Here is a 16,249-nt window from a genome sequence, read left to right as displayed (position 1 = left end):
GTTACAATACTTACTCAGGAGATGGCTTTGATTTGGCTGGGGAGAAGTCATACTCATCTTTTTCTAAACTGTCTGAGGGAACAAACTCATCCTCTCTGTCATTTGTAACTGGAGAGGCTTTTACTTTGAGCTCATCCAAATCGTTGTTATTGTTGGCATCATCGTCATCGTCGGCATCATCTTCTTCTTCTGAGAAGTCAAAAGTGTACTTGGGCCTCTCAGCTGAGAAAATCACACATATACACAATTCAGGGGAGTTTTTCATGTTATATAATACAGATACATATACAAATCCAAGTGGAAGTCAGTGAACAACCCCTACGTCAGAGTACACAAGACAAAAGAGTGGTGAACAATAAATTTGTTTCAGCCTGGAAGAATAAAGGGCTGAAAAAAAAATAATTTAGATGTTACTAAAATCCAACACCTCTTGTGGCTTGCCCAGACACCTTCAGCTAAAGGCATTATGGAGACATTGTGCATCAGTATTTTTAAGGAATGAGAATCCTTCACTTAAAATTGAAGCTTTCTTGAATTCACCATTTGAACATTTTTCCTAATTTTCCAGAAACTCTGTGGGGTTTTTTTAACCCATCACATACTTATATATTTTCCAAACTTTCAGTCTTGGTTTTCATGGAGTGTTCAGAATTTTCTGGATAATTTTTTACTTGCCTTTTAGGCCTTATTTGGCAGTATAATGGTATCAGAGTAATTTTTTTAATAAGAATAGCATTGTGTATGTTTCTTCTATAATTCACTAGTTTAGTGAGTAATTTCTATTCTAGTATTAGAGTAGGGGACAAGATTTCTGATTCAAATTACAAAATCTTTCATAAGAAATTCCTGATCTTGACATTGAGAGTATTCTTCACACAGTGAAGAAAATGTAATGCAAGTTACCTGTAGGCAGTTAAGTCCTAAAGGAAGTCCTATGGTCAAAGGAAAATGTGGGTTTGTAGTTGAAACTTTCAGTCACAATACACAATTCACAAAATCTTGGGTACCTGCAGCTCTCCTAAGCAGAGAGTCTCTGGGAATAATCACAGGCTCATTTTCTTCTAAGTCACTTTCAGACTTGGATTCATCATCTGACCATGGGTTTCGTTTCTTCACCTTTTTTGCACTGGATTTTGTGGATGATGGTGTCCTTCTTACCCTGGCACCTGACAAAAGTAAAAGCATTTACTGCAGTCAGGTTAACAATAGTTTCATCTTTCCTAATTGTTACAAATGTAGCATGAATTTTCATCTGAAGTAGTTCTCCTTTAAACATTGTAAGTTTTCTTCTCCTCCAAATGTCTCCTCCCTGAAAGAAGATTTACCATGAAATTATTTCCCACAGAACCTGACTAGCTGCTGCCAAATAAATATGTTTTATGACTGAAAAATATAAAGTATCTAACTTTAAGTTTTGCCATCAAACTTGTGTTTCTTTAAAGGTTGCTAGAGTTTTCCAGGGAAAGAATGTGCAGTTTTCCATTATTCAGGGAACATGATCAGAAACAGTTATTGGAAAAATACAGCAAACATGGGAAGCAGAGGACATCCTGTGGTGGGGAGGGGGTAAAAATGTGGTCAGCCAATTGCAGGGCAGGCTCAGGTCAAGCTGGGCTAATTGGCCCAGGCTCAACAGTGGCTGTGGGAGATTTGAGCTGCACGTAGACAAGTCAGTCATAGCTGTACTCAGTGAATCTCCTCAGGTTGGATAATCCCCTGAGTAATTAAAACCAGATCTTATCTCTGAAAAATTATTTGCGCAACCACATTTTTCTCCCTTTTTCTATAAAAATAAACTCCTTCATACTTAAACCTACTCTTCTGTCTCCAGCTTTCTTTTTTTGCTGTGCCTCCCTGTTACTGTGTATTCCTCAAACAGCAATAATAAATTCTCCTAGCAGAGGAAATGGGGAAGTGAACGTTGGTCGCCTGCCAAACCACAGCACCCACAACTTTCTGAAAGTCAGAATGACTGAATATGTCAATAAAAAACTACACTTATTTAATCAAGTTCTACAATCTATACTATTACTCAGACTGAGGGGCTGAAGGTGACTGCCCTGTCCTTCAATATCAAAGAGCACACAAATGAGACATTTCAGTTTGCAAAGAATTAGACTCATTATGTAAAAATAATCTACTTTGATATACACAAATTTGAAGATTTAGACCCCCCCCAAAAAAAAAATAAATTCAAACTTAGAAAATGTAAGATCCATCATGCCCAGGAAAGTAGTTTATACAAAGAAATTTCAGAGTACTTTCAAATATTTCATTTTAGTGAAGAAATCCAGATGAAATATTGATTATTGTGCTGTATTTCCCTTCTCACATTGTGTTAAAAATGCATTTCATGCCCAGTAAATACAAAGGTCACCTTCACAACGAAGGTGAACTATGGCTGTGCAAGGGTCTTACCAGGCTCCTTCTTCTCCCTCTTAGGTTTAGGGGTTTTGGCTGCTGCAGCTGATGCATTCAGTGAGTCATCCCCACCACCCTCAGCTGGCACACCACCAAACTCTTCATCAAATTCCATTTTTATTGCTAGAGAATCAGTTTCACCCTAAAATTGCAAAATAAAATAATTTACACCTTTATATTTCAATATTGAACTGGAATAGTTTTGCAGATGATGAATGTAGACTAGTATTTCAACATTTGTTGAATAGTCTTGGAAAGAAGTTATCTCAATAGAAACACCTGGACAATAAGCAGTCTTGAGAGGTTTGCAAATGTAAAAGAAATCCAGTACAAATTTCTTATGCACTAGGTCAGCAAAAGAGTGCAAATACAGCACCAGTGACGATCTGGTAATTTGGATTTATGCCACTGGAGTAGAAAAATACACCAGTTAAATAACAAATCATTTAACTGTAGCAGTCATTTTGGCTCACCTTTTTCTTCTTCAGCAATTTCCTGCTGGCATCAGCTTTCATGGCAGATGTAATCTGTGGAACTATTCTTCTGCCAAATGGTGATGGCATGGTCTCTTCCAGCTGGAGCTTCTTCATCTTGGGTTTCCCAACTTTGCCTTTTATTGGTTTGCCAACCATGCCAGCCAGAATGTCTTCTCTTTCCTGTGCTTCTACTTTCTAACAAACAAGGGGAGGCAGGAGGGGGGAAACACGTTATTTTTCAATGAGGACAAAGTGGACCATGATGATTATTTAAGATTCAGCTCCTTTTTACATGGAGCATAAGGCTCCCCTTAAATCTCACTTGAATTGGAACACAATTTTCAGTTCTGGAACAGTGTCCACTTAATTTTGGTAAATTCATTACCCTGTAGAGCTAAAAACTAGACTTTAATTCAAGAATACAAACTTTTGGACACTGTTACACTGAAAAATCTTTCTTAAGTTTTTATTTCACAATTATGTGTCTGGTACTATTGTAAGTATCCATTATTTCAGCATATAACTTAAACATCTCGTTTTGAAGTGTTTCACTTCAAAAGATTGTACCAGCCCTTTTCGGACAACATGGAAAACTGAGTTTCAGCAGGTTATTCACCAAAGGGACTTTATCTTTTTTCCAGAATTACTGATGTGGCAAACTAAGGACCCCACACATAGTATTTATAGTCTACACACTTCATTCCTGAATGTACACTTCTGAATTTGGCAATACTCACAGCCTCACAAAAAATTAGATCATGTAGAACTACTGTAATTATTACCATTATCAGTTACTACTCACAGGATTTTGTGTCATCTAAACACTAACTTTCTCCTGGTTATTTTTCTTTTAATATCACTGACTTGGAAAAAACATTAAATTGGATAGATGCAAGAAACAATCCCTGAGAAACACTACTAAGAACACAGATATCCAATACTGATTTCTCAGTTACCCTTATATTATGAAATGAATCTACATTTGATTAAAAATGTAGTATTTTAAAATTATTTTTCTTAATTTTTATTAATTATTATTAATGTTTTTAATTCAATTAATATGAATTTCATGTTTCAGAAATATATATAAAGTAAAACATACTTCAAGCTCTTCAACAAAGGCTGCTAGATCTTCTTTCCAGAGGTCTGAAGGAGATTTCCTTTTAAGATCATTTAGTTCTCTCTCCTAAAACACGAAAGTAGTACAGAGAATGTAAGTACAACTAAAGCAATTGCCACTGAAGAGTAAATATTCCCAAGAGGCACATCAGCATTTACTGTGCCATTTCAGAACAAGCCTTCCAGGTGTACCAACCTTGGAATCCCTCTGCTTGATCAACTCTTCCACCTTCTCTTTTGTGAGTGACCACAGGGACATGTTCAAAATGTAGTTGAAGTCAGGGCCAGAGGCTGGACCAGAGGCAGAGGAAGCATCATCATTTGCATTCTGAGAGTCCTCCTCTTCTGCTGCCTGAGGTGAAATATTCCCAGTTACAAGTATTAGTGATCCCAGCTCTGTGCATGAACTGTGACACTGCTCCAAGGCACCACCACAGAGTAGCAAGGTGTCCCCTCACAGATTCAACAACCTGAACGTTTTCTGGACCTTTTCAAAAGGCCGTGTTCCTGTGACCTTCTAGAGCTGATTATTTAATCATTTGATTTAAGAGAACAAATTGAACCTGTGCTAGAGCACCATATTGGTGCTGTCCCACCCATCTCTCAGGGCTGAGACATTTGCCCTTTGGGTATTCACAGATAAGTGTTCCTTTAGAAAATGGGCACAGTGCTTTGAATAACAGCTGGTATCAAAGCCCCAAATGTGCAAACTGGGGTTTGAAAGTAGATCACAATTTCTCTAAATAACAGTTTTGTTATAAAATAGAAATAATTTTACAGAGTTAAAATACAGTATCAAAAATACAAAACAAATGTGAAATGAAAACAAATAGCTAAAACATGGCAAAGACACAGAAAAGGGATGGGTGACAGAAATTCAAAGCTGCTTTTCAAAGCAGTTCCATCTGCCCATAGTAATGGAGATATAACTTTCAAATTAAACTCGACACGCCTCTCTTTTGGAACAACAAAAATGGTTGGTTTTTAAAAAAGCAGAAACAAATATAGGTCAAGGTCACGGTCAAATTTACTACAATAAATTTAAAAGTCATAGCTTTGTAACATGCATGTTTCTTTACAGAAAAGCAATTAATAAGTTAGGTAGAAATAATTACATTTAGTAATTAGTTGTGTGTGTGGGGTAAGTGATGCAGCACTTTCTGTACCAGCCAGTCAGAAATCAAGTTGCCAGTTTTGATTTGGGTACATTAAGAAATTCAGTCCTATGCAACCTCATTTTTCAGACTTGTACTACCTAGTTTTCTTCTAAGCATTATCCATATACAATACCAGTATTATGTGACTTTATTTTTGGGTTAAGTTCAATGGTTTTTTTTTAATGGAAGCCAATAAGGACTAATGAATAATGTTTTTTAATTGCTATGTGTGTGTTATAAATTAAGTTAGACTACTAGAAAATAACCAATATAATTTACAACAGTAACAACATCAATCAACATCTGTATCTAGATTATTACCTTTTCCTGTGCTTCTTTCCAGGCTTTTACTGGATCAGATTCATAACCTCTCTGGACCAACATCTGAATCAAATCCCTTTTTGATCTGTTCTCTACAAGATACACACAAACACAGAGGAGGCAAGGAAAAAAAAAATAAAAGGGAAAGTCAGTGTCATTAAAATCTTGCATGTAAGTATTTTCTGCTATACTTAAATACTATCCAGATTTCCCCACACTGTTAACAATTCTGTTTACTCACCAATGGTAATTTTTCCTTGTATCTTCTCCAGGATGAAACGAGCTTGGTTGTTCAGCTTGGTGGACTCTGCACCCAGCATCCCCACCAGCCACTCCTTGCGCAGGCTGTAATAATGTAACCGCAGATCAAAGAACTCCTTCAAGATGTCCTGCACGGTTTCGTACTTCTTCAAGCACCCCATGTGATCAAACAGCACCTAGAAAATACAGGATAGACTTGAGAGAGGCTGTGTAACTCAAACTTTGTTAGCCCTTGTGTAAGTGTTCAGTTCTACTGCACGTATAAAAGCACCATACAAAAAGTGGTATTTCGAGGAGTGTCAACTCAAACCTCACTTTGGAGCTGCACAGCACAGAGCTGGATGGTCTCTATTTTTATTCACAAAGAGATTTAGGATGAGATTTATGGCAGTACAATCAAACAAAAAGACAGCCATATAGAGAAATATGCCTGAATTCACTTGAATGACTAATTTTATCTACATATTAAATCACAAGTTCAGCGGCAACTGATGATTCACAACTATTAAATATAACAGTTGCAAAGCTTAATAATCCTTAATAATCTTTCAATTCAGCTGTGAAATCTGTCACTTTTCAGCTGTGAAAACTACCATCCTTCAAGTTCAAGCACCAAGTAAGAAATCATTTTTACTTGATAGGTGGAATCAATCCTGTCTGGCTTCTGACATCTCCAGTTTAGACATTTATAGGTGAACTAGTCACCCTTGGTGCCCTCCATAGTCAACCGAAAGAAATAAACCCCTCTAGGGGATAATTCATCTATCCAAAACAGCTATGTGGGAGCTGGGGGACAATGGCCAAGCCCACATAACTTTTTAAGGTTCTTACACTAGGGCAGATTAATTCCCACACAGGTACAGAAAGCAGCCTTTACAATTTATTATTTATTTTGTCAGGCAGAAAATGCAGGAATTCAGCTGCAAAACATTTTGAAATCTGTGAAATGTAAAACTGACAACAGATTCTCACAGTAGTTCCTACAGTTGTTTAAACATGTGAGAAATACCATCACTCTGATTTGGTAGATTGGCTTTTCAAGTACTACCTGGAAAATCAGTTGAGCAAGGCCTGTTTCCTTTTCCAATCCTATGGTCATTAATTTATTTTTAACCTATTTTCACATAGCTTTTGATGTACAAAGCAATAGCAACAATAATGATATTTGTGTTTTGTGATAGTATCTGAAAGTAGCACCGGCCATTAAAAACAGACTGTTTTTCCCAGTATCTGTAAAGAGAGGATGTTTGGGAATCTTCTCAGAAATTAACTTACATTCAAATCCCTCTCAGAATAGACAGACATATATATATTTATTCATATTCTTAGTAATTTACAGCACTACTATGTCTTCAGCAGCTTAAGAATGGTGTTTGCTATACCTTACCACCGAAAATTGGATTTATGCTGGTGGAAACATTGGATCATTTAACTCATATTAGAAGAGTAACAGTCCTGCAGAAAGTGCAATTTTGAAAACGTAATTTGTCTCAAGTTTAAAACTCAAATCTAATTATAATATGGCAGAAAGTTATTTGTATGATCTACTTTGCATTAACCACTTTTGGTTCACTGCACAGTAGATTTTCAATTACAGGAAGGCAACCACACCAGGCCTGTCTTATTTGAAAGACTCATCATAAAATGGATTTGCTTATTCATATTGACTTAGTATTGCTAATCATTACAGTTTTCTGCTATTGAAACAATTTCAAATACCAATGCACTGTTGAATACCAAGAACCAAAGTATACTACAAAAACATTTGATTTTACAACAAGCAACAGTAGGGATTCTGATAGCCAAACATGAAAAAGTTACCATAGAATTACAAGTAAGACTTGTTTGAAGCTTAAAGACTTTGTGCAATCCAGCAGCTTCTGCCTGTGCAAGCTTTTCTTCTGTCATTTTCACAACAAATTTCACAGTTGTATCAGTGTGGTATTCCTTATAGTCAGAAATTAATGCTGGAGTTTTTTCAGTCCCATTCAACATAGGTTCTAGAACCTGTTCTTTGTACACCTGTTGAAAATAGGGCAGCAAAAAACAGAACCACTTGAAATGCCTTAAAACTGCAAACCAACTGAACAACATAAATTTTCAAAGCTCTGTGCATTACATCTGGTACCACTTATAGCTTAGAGAACCAGTATAACCTGCAAAATGCAGGCCAAGAGTAGCACAAACATAAGAAGCAGAAACCAGGACAGAAAAGCCTACTGTAAAGTGGATTAAGCAGGAGAAGCAGGTGTTCTCTGTAGCATGAACAGCTGATGGCACAAACAGAGAACCATCTTCTACAAAAGCACACAGCAGAATAAACCATGTTCCCTTCCGTATACATATAATGAAAAATTGTGTTAGAAGTTCACACAGAGGTAGGATTAAATAGTTTAATGATGAATCCTTCACCCCTTTTTGTTTATATTAAAATGTATTTCACTATTACTCACCTGGGTCCATGTCCTTACAGGAAGCTCTGTAATCTCTACTGTGTTCCTGTCCACGACAAATATTTCACCACTCACTACATACTGATTTTGACCAAGTTCCTGAATGGTTCCTTTGAAGTTTTTGTAGTTTGGAAGCTGAAATTGGAAAAAACCAAATCAAACTGGCAATGATCTTTATAATAAAATGTCAGAAAAATATTTCTTTTCCATACTCCATCCACTTATGACTATATTGCCCTAACCTGTCAACACACCTCTCAGACTGTGAAAATCTGAAGTTGTAGGAAAAATACTACAGAAAAAACAGAATACACACATGCAAGTGACAGGACCAATTATCCTGCTGTCCACAGAGTAGAAAAACTGTTAAAAAGATGCAGCTGAAGCCACTGAGGTGGTGGGGTTTTGTTTTGATTCTTTAGTTTGGTTTTTTCTTCCTCTTTCTTAAAGAAAGCTCTAAGCACAATTAAGGCATGACAGAAAGCAGATTAACATCCCACAATAACTTTACACAAGTGGTGCATTTTTTCATTTTGTGCTGTTTGGCAAAGATAGTGAAACCCATCCAAGTCAAATTGTAACTAACAGGCTGAGGAATTTTTTTTAACAGGATTGATTTCCTTATCCAGCTTGACACAAACACATACCAGCATACAGAAAGGAGCTAGATGGAGGCAGAACTGCCTCTTTCAAGCACAGTGAGCTTCAATTGACTGTGAGACTACACAGAAGGCCTAGGAGTCCTAAAGGAAGGGCAATAGATTGCATTAATTAAAAAAAAAATCTCATTATTCCCAAAAATTTGAAAAAGGAAAGCCACTATGTCTTGAAAATTGATATTGCACACTCAGTGAACTGTGATCTAAATAGGGAAGAAAAGATGTTTCTGCTTCTATGGCTTAGTAACACAGCCAAGCAGCAATATTCATCAATTGTAAAATTAAGGTTATTTCAACTGTATTTCATCTCTTGGTCAAAGACATTGCGGGTTCTTACAGGTATTCTTCCTGTCCAATTTTTTTCACACCATTTCTGGGACTTCTAAAATTTTGAATAAACAGAAGCTAAATGCAGTTCAGAAGTTGCTGATTTTCTCGAACAGCAGCAATATCTTTTCCTCTGCCTACAGATTTATAAAACAGAGAACAATTCAGACAAGAGAAAGGAAATGCTAACTTTAGCTGAAGATACTTAAGTAGTAACTTCAAAAAGAAAGTGTGATACAACTTTTTACTCTACTGCCATGTCACACACAACTACCCTGTAAGGCTTGTAACTTTTGTTCAGCAGACTGAACAAAAAGTCCCCTAAAATAACTGCTAAAAATACAAATAGCAATGTTTTTGCTTCAAAGTCAACTTCCCCAGCCTCATCCCAACAGTCAAGCAAAGCTTCTACATAAAATTACTGGGATAAACCAACTCTGATGCTCCAGTAATTAGAGAAGTTCTAGAGAGATAGGAATTGATTTTGTAAGTACACACATTAAAAATAACAATAAATACTATTATTTTTTACCATGGGGTGGGGATCTAGGCCATCCAGCATTCTTCTGACATTGTTTACAATCTCTCTGGTATCATAGTTTGGAAGCTTGCATGCCCAGCCAGTGCCAATTCCTTCAGCTCCGTTTACTAAGACCATGGGAATGATGGGAATATACCATTCAGGCTCTACACGTTGGTTGTCATCATACAGGAATTTAAGCAAGTTGTCATCCACTGATGGAAAAAGTAGCCTTGCTAAAGGGCTTTAAAAAGAAGAAAAAGAAAACCATTTAACCTCAAGTCCAGTAAGTAAAGAACATTTTGCTTTAACAGGCCTTGGGCCCAGATATGATCTGGTTGTAGATTTTTCTCACATCTCTCTCTCCTTGCCATTCTGAAGCTGAAAATCCAATGTTTTGAGATCTCCTGAGATAACAAAGTTCTACCCAATGGAAGAGCATGTCCGTAACAGATGAAGTTTGTTTCCTTCACAGAAACACATGTACCTGGTATACTAGCAACTGCTGACATTTAGCATCTACCAAATGTCATTCTTTGAAGCTTTCAGAACACATAGCTCAGCATGACACTGGGGCACCCAGTAATAAAGCAACACAGCATCCAAATAGTTGCAAAATGTTACGGATGTTCAAAACCACACTTAAGAAATCCAAAGCAAAATATGAGCTTCTATCATAATATTTCAATCTTTCTCTTATTTCTCTCCCCCACCACCCCAAAAAGGAGTGTTGTGAAAGGATGAGTTTCAGAAGAAAGCTATTTAAAAGTATGCATTTAGCTTGATATTAACAGTTTACCTTAACATGGTGAAAATATAGCGAGGGCTGGCAGCATCCTTTCCACCATGAAGCCTGGTGCCAAACTGACCAATAGGTTGTAGCAGATTCACATTGTTACTTCCAACAAAGTTCTGAGCCAAGTTGACTATAGTCATCATTAATGCTTGCTGTAAGAAAATACATATTCATAGTAAGAAGTATGAGACAGTCTATCCTAATCAGCAAGGAAAATCTATTTTTAATGGCCCAAAATTGTGTGACTAACCTGAATTAAATTTTTAAGAAAGCAGTCTCCCTGAGAAAGGACTGTTGTAACCTATTACAAGGGCTGCTGGGAATACATATTCTATGCTTATGAAAACCCCTGAGCCTCTCAATTTCTTCTAAAGCACTTTTCTGGGGGAAGCACAGGGACATAAACTGACCACACTTGGGTGCACAAACTCATGGCTTCTAAAGGAAGAAGAGAAGGGATGGATGGATGGATGGATGGATGGATGGATGGATGGATGGATGGATGGATGGATTGTTAATATGGCCACCCTTGAAAACCCCTGAGCCTCTCAATTTCTTCTAAAGCACTTTTCTGGGGGAAGTACAGGGACATAAACTGACCACACTTGCGTGCACAAACTCATGGCTTCTAAAGGGAGAAGAGAAGGGATGGATGGATTGATTGTTAATATGGCCACCCGTGGTAGTATTTCAGATAAATATAAACAAAACAGGAGCTAGAAAAAATCTTTCCTCTGACACTGTAATAAGTTTTTGAAGAACAGACCCTCTGCTTCTTCCCTTAAAATACTGTGTTTCTTGTTTCAGACACAAATTGTCCTAGTACACAGTTCCTATATGCCTATGATTTCAGAATCTAGAAGTTGTTTAGGTAATACTGTGTTTCTTGTTTCAGACACAAATTGTCCTAGTACACAGTTTCTACGTGCCTATGATTTCAGAATCTAGAAGTTTAGGTTATTAGTTATCTAGTATTTTGCCACAACCCACAAAGTATTTGGGATAACAGTGAGCACCAACACTTGGAAAGAAAGAAAATATCCTGTCTTACTAAGCTACATACAGTTTAGTTCATTTTCTTTAAAAGCACACCTGTGATTAGTAGAATTATAGTCAATAGTTTGCCATTTTAATAGTAGAAACATTTACCCAGTATTTTACATAGGCTAAAAGTCCTCACAACTTCACCATCCTCCATACTCACCTCCCCATGGTGATAAGCTGACATTTCAGCCACAGAACCAGCCAGCTGAGCAACCTTTACTTCACGTTTATCATTTCTCTTAAAGCAAGTGAACAGAACCTTGCGTTGCCCTGGTTTCAGACCTATTTAGAAGAACATTCCTTTTTCAACACATACACAAGCAAATGTTTTCAAGTGATAAACTTGTTTTGCCTTTTTATAATTTTTAATCTCTCAAAAGAAGTCTAAACATTAAACAGCAACAAATTCACACTGAAATATTACCAAAATAACACATATTTTTTAAAGTAATTAAAAATATTTTACCAAACTCAAAAAATTACCAAAAAAGTGGAAACACAGTCTTTTTAGCCAATTATACTGCATCCAATATATCATTCTAATAAACTGCACCTTGATCCTAAATGTGCAACTTCCACAAGTCAAGAATTCTTTCCATTCTACTCAGCAAAATCTTTTTCCTAAGAGCATCAACACAAATTCAGCAATGACAGCTGTAACTGCAGCGTACATACATTTCACAGAACTCTGAAATTTTACTTGTGTGAAATTCTCAAATACATATTAAAATTCTATACCAAAAAATGCTATCCTCTTGTGATCTTTTAAAGTTTTAAGAAAGAAGCCAGTCTCTGATCTTCTGAAATGTTTATTTTCATTGCTTAGGCACACTTTAGGAACAACAGCTGAGCAGAACGGATTGCATTGTATTTCCTGCATGTCATCCAGAACTTGATAACCAGTTCTAGATCATGCTTATTGAGCTATTCAGTGTTTTAATTCACATACATTTCTAAAATGCACTAAAATATTGTTTAATGTTACCATTAGTACAGTGTGTCTGTAAGAGTAAAAGCTGGAAGGAAGACGACAAAAAATAATAATAAAAAAGGATACTGACTTCAATTTCTATTCAGTGTTTTAATTCACATACATTTCTAAAATGCACTAAAATATTGTTTAATGTTACCATTAGTACAGTGTGTCTGTAAGAGTAAAAGCTGGAAGGAAGACAAAAAAAAAAAAACAAAAAGGATACTGACTTCAATTTGCATTTCATTCAAATATGTAATATCCAAACTTTTTTACAATGGTTCTGCATCATGTTTTTCTACCAGCACTCTATGGAGTACAACAGACTTAAAGGACTTTCTTTACAAAGGAGAATCACCAAGCAGCAAGAATTGTAACTACCAGCTGTGAAGAAATAGTCAAAATGTTCTTCCTCTTCATTATTTTCTCTAAGATTTGCCACCAGGCTAGCCTGTCATATAACACCTGATGATGCTAAAGGACAAAAAGCATTGCTAGAGCACTACACCTGCTGCACAATTCATATATCCATGTCCAGAATGCAGAATTTCAGCCAAACTTGGCAGAAACACTTGTAGGAATTATATATAATATTTGTAGTATTATATATACACCTACATTGTTACTTATACACATACAGACACACAAATGTATTAATAACTATGTTCCCTTCTTATTTTCTTACATTTCTGTAGAAACAGTCCACTGCAAGTTCATTCTTTAAATATTTAAGTTCCAGCAAAACCATTCTGCTGTTTCTGAGAAGGCAGTCTGGGTACAGTACATTGTTAGGAGCAATGATCTCTTGAAACATACAGCTCTGTAAGCACCCAGGTATGGGAGGAAGTAAGTCTGGAGAAGCTGAAACAGAGACTGGCATCCTTTGGTTCCCTAGGTGTGTATCTGCATACCTGACTCCATTTCATTCTGCATCAAAGCTAGGGATCCATCCTACCAGGAAGCTACTGCCCCTATCCCCTGAACAATCCCTCTCTTTTATGCAAAACACAAAAAGCTCTTGCTGCACTAATATTTTGGTGTAAGTCTGTAATGTTAAGAAGGCTGACCAGCTCCACTATAAAATGTACTGAGAGCTGCAGATAAATGCACTTCATCCCTCCCCGAAGGCTCAAGGCTTTTTTCTGAGCATAGTAAGCTTGTGCACACAGACAATGACATGGGCAGAAATTCCTGCTCACGCTGTCTGCAGACAGTTTTACAAATGAAACTGTAGTGCAGAAAAACTGCTCCTTTTAATGTACATGCTATTGCAAGGGGAGGGTTAGTAAACCTGACTGACAGGAGCCTAGCAAGATTACAGGTCAGTAAACACTACAGCACTGCCTGTGGTGCAAGACTGAGGGGAGAAAATATTTGCATCTTCATCTGCACTCAGCTGCTGACTTGAATGTTAATTATTACAAGCACTTAAGAGACTTGCTTTCTCTGATGGTATGAGCAGAAACAAAGCACTTGTAGGGCCTAGGGAATAGGTCTGATTAAGTAAAAAGCCTGCACAGCAACAGCTTCAACCTCCTCACAGAAGAAACGCAGCAATTCCTTAGCACACAAATCAAGAAATTGTTCAGGCTGGAAGGGACCACAGTGGCTCATCCGGTCCAACCTCCCCAGGCAGGATTCCAGTGCAAATCACACCTCTAAAAACCATCAATAAACAGAAATATTCCAAAAAATCATAATGAATTATCAGCTTACCATCAACAAGGGAAGGGATAGATCTCTCGTTGTCTGAATTTGAGAAAAGGATCAACTCCTTGTTAATGAAATCATTGTAAGTCAAATGTTTTGTTGCTGTGCCATATAAAAATTGCTGGAAAAAAACACATAAATTATTCATTCAATACAAAAACTACATTACATTTAAATCTCACCTGGCAGATTTATTGCTATTATCTAGGACTAACCTCGGGAAGGCCGTGTAGTCGACGCTGCCGCCTGTCTTCCATGAAATTTGTTAACCATTCTTTTCGGTCATCAATCTTCTTCTTACTGAAGGCCTGGAAAGATTCCAAGTACACTAAAGTATCAGCATATAAATGTTTGTGCAAATGTATGCTACTTCAGTCAGAATTTTAAGTATATTGCATTTTCTGATCAAGTATTCAATAAGGTTTATTTGGACAAGCTAATCCATATAACTAACATTTACATTTAAGGAGCAGTATAGTATACCAGTACATGACTTCTCAGACATTTTTGCACAAGGTTTTTTGAAATGACAGATTTCTCACTGTGTGCAATTTAAATTTATATTGCTTTTCTGAAATCTGTACACATTTAGACAAATCTTATCATTCTTCTTCCCTTCTTCACATCAGAGTTTTGTTTTGACACACAGGTTTGAAGGTCTTTCCCTACACAGCTTTAAGGTTGGGTTCATCATTTAGACTGAGCTGTAACCAGATCTCATCAAGACAATCAATTGAAGGTATTAGAAAAAATATCCCACTCTTGTCCTCTCCATGCCCTCTTTGCTCTGTCAATAACTTGCAGCTGTTCCTGCCTGGCCATCCCTAGTCCTCTTATGAAAATTGACAACCTGACAGAACTGACACTGCACAAAAAGCCTAAGCCAGAGTTTGGGCCAGCTGACTGACGGCCTCAGCCTTCATGATGACAAGGCACCACTTTCCAGCAACCACTTATCAATACAAAAGGACACAGGAATTTGTTCTGACTTTGTGGTGTTACAGAAACAGAGTTCCCCTCCAGTGAGTTTCTTCTCCCAAAAAGAGAAAAAGACAAAAAATGAGTATGTGGTTTAAACAAGATATTGGCTTTGGGGAAATTCTGTGAGCTGCTGAGGTACTGCCTTTTCTTCTCAGGGGGTAAAATGTAGAAGTTTCATCATGTCCCGATTTCAACCACTCTCCTGCATTAGAACACACTCATCAGCACCATCCTTTTCAAAGGACTCTGGCTGGAGCACTCCAAAAGAGCTCAATGAGTAGCGTCAATTCCTTGGAGACCAAGATGTTACATAATAAATATTAAATGTAACTTAGTTTATGAGAAAGGGCCTAAGCCATATCACCCTGTTTTGCATCAGATTGACTGCCCTTGTGAACAAAGCTTGATAATTGACAATGCCAGACATCTTAACATTTAAGATTAGGCTTTTGTAAAGAACAGGACTAAATTCTTACGATTTTCTTTTGGCTCCTTTCAGTTTATCTATACCTTTTCTAGACCACTGAAGTGACAAATGACCAAGAGCTGGATCAGCATAAAAATTATTTCAACAGAATAAAAATAGAATGAATGGAATTAAGAGCTGTTCTCAAATATTTATTCTTCAATAGAATAAGAAGGGGATTTTTTTTTTATTTTTCCATTTAAAACTGCTCTTCCAATACTTCATTTACTAGCAAAAGAGTTCTTCAGAATGGTGAAGAAGTTGCTCTGTCTTTCCTAGATTTCAGCTATCAAGAGGTCTGTTGAGGCCTATAATCACATATCACCCAGAGGTAAACTTGGGATGGGGATTCTAGGGATCAGCTGAGGAAATGCAGGTGGAAGTGAAGCTTCTGTACACAGCCCCAGCACTAGCTAGTAGTTGCTGAGGTGCAACAGAGGTGAACAGCTTCCTCCCAGACTAAAAGAATACTACTTTAGGGAACAGTGAGGATCAGCCGTAATTGGTTATATGGCCTCATATACCAGTCTGTGTATGGAGGTCTCTTTGCAGAAATAGTGATCAC

The 16,249-nt window shown here is 37.0% G+C and overlaps 1 protein-coding gene across 4 annotated transcripts in view; it reads right to left on the bottom strand.

Annotated features, from left to right (window-relative positions):
• The window catches only part of TOP2B (DNA topoisomerase II beta), a 61,637-nt gene that overhangs the window by 5,993 nt on the left and 39,395 nt on the right, over positions 1–16,249 (bottom strand). For all 4 annotated transcript variants that reach the window (XM_039705176.1, XM_039705187.1, XM_039705194.1 and 1 more), the window contains exons 17-31: positions 14,453–14,545; positions 14,244–14,358; positions 11,715–11,836; positions 10,514–10,662; positions 9,727–9,958; positions 8,209–8,343; positions 7,577–7,777; positions 5,736–5,931; positions 5,495–5,586; positions 4,213–4,368; positions 4,000–4,083; positions 2,895–3,092; positions 2,419–2,563; positions 1,008–1,166; positions 15–222 (exon numbers count right to left, since the gene is read on the bottom strand). In XM_039705176.1, coding sequence (XP_039561110.1) covers positions 15–222; positions 1,008–1,166; positions 2,419–2,563; positions 2,895–3,092; positions 4,000–4,083; positions 4,213–4,368; positions 5,495–5,586; positions 5,736–5,931; positions 7,577–7,777; positions 8,209–8,343; positions 9,727–9,958; positions 10,514–10,662; positions 11,715–11,836; positions 14,244–14,358; positions 14,453–14,545 — 2,285 coding nt within the window. The remainder of the gene's footprint in view (positions 1–14; positions 223–1,007; positions 1,167–2,418; positions 2,564–2,894; positions 3,093–3,999; positions 4,084–4,212; positions 4,369–5,494; positions 5,587–5,735; positions 5,932–7,576; positions 7,778–8,208; positions 8,344–9,726; positions 9,959–10,513; positions 10,663–11,714; positions 11,837–14,243; positions 14,359–14,452; positions 14,546–16,249) is intronic.

The sequence above is a fragment of the Passer montanus genome, unplaced genomic scaffold (assembly GCF_014805655.1).
Source record: "Passer montanus isolate IOZ18808 unplaced genomic scaffold, ASM1480565v1 scaffold10, whole genome shotgun sequence".
Classification (NCBI taxonomy): Eukaryota; Metazoa; Chordata; class Aves; order Passeriformes; family Passeridae; genus Passer; species Passer montanus.
The sequence above is the reverse complement of the archived record's forward strand: the minus strand, read 5'-3'. Positions and strand labels throughout refer to the sequence as shown.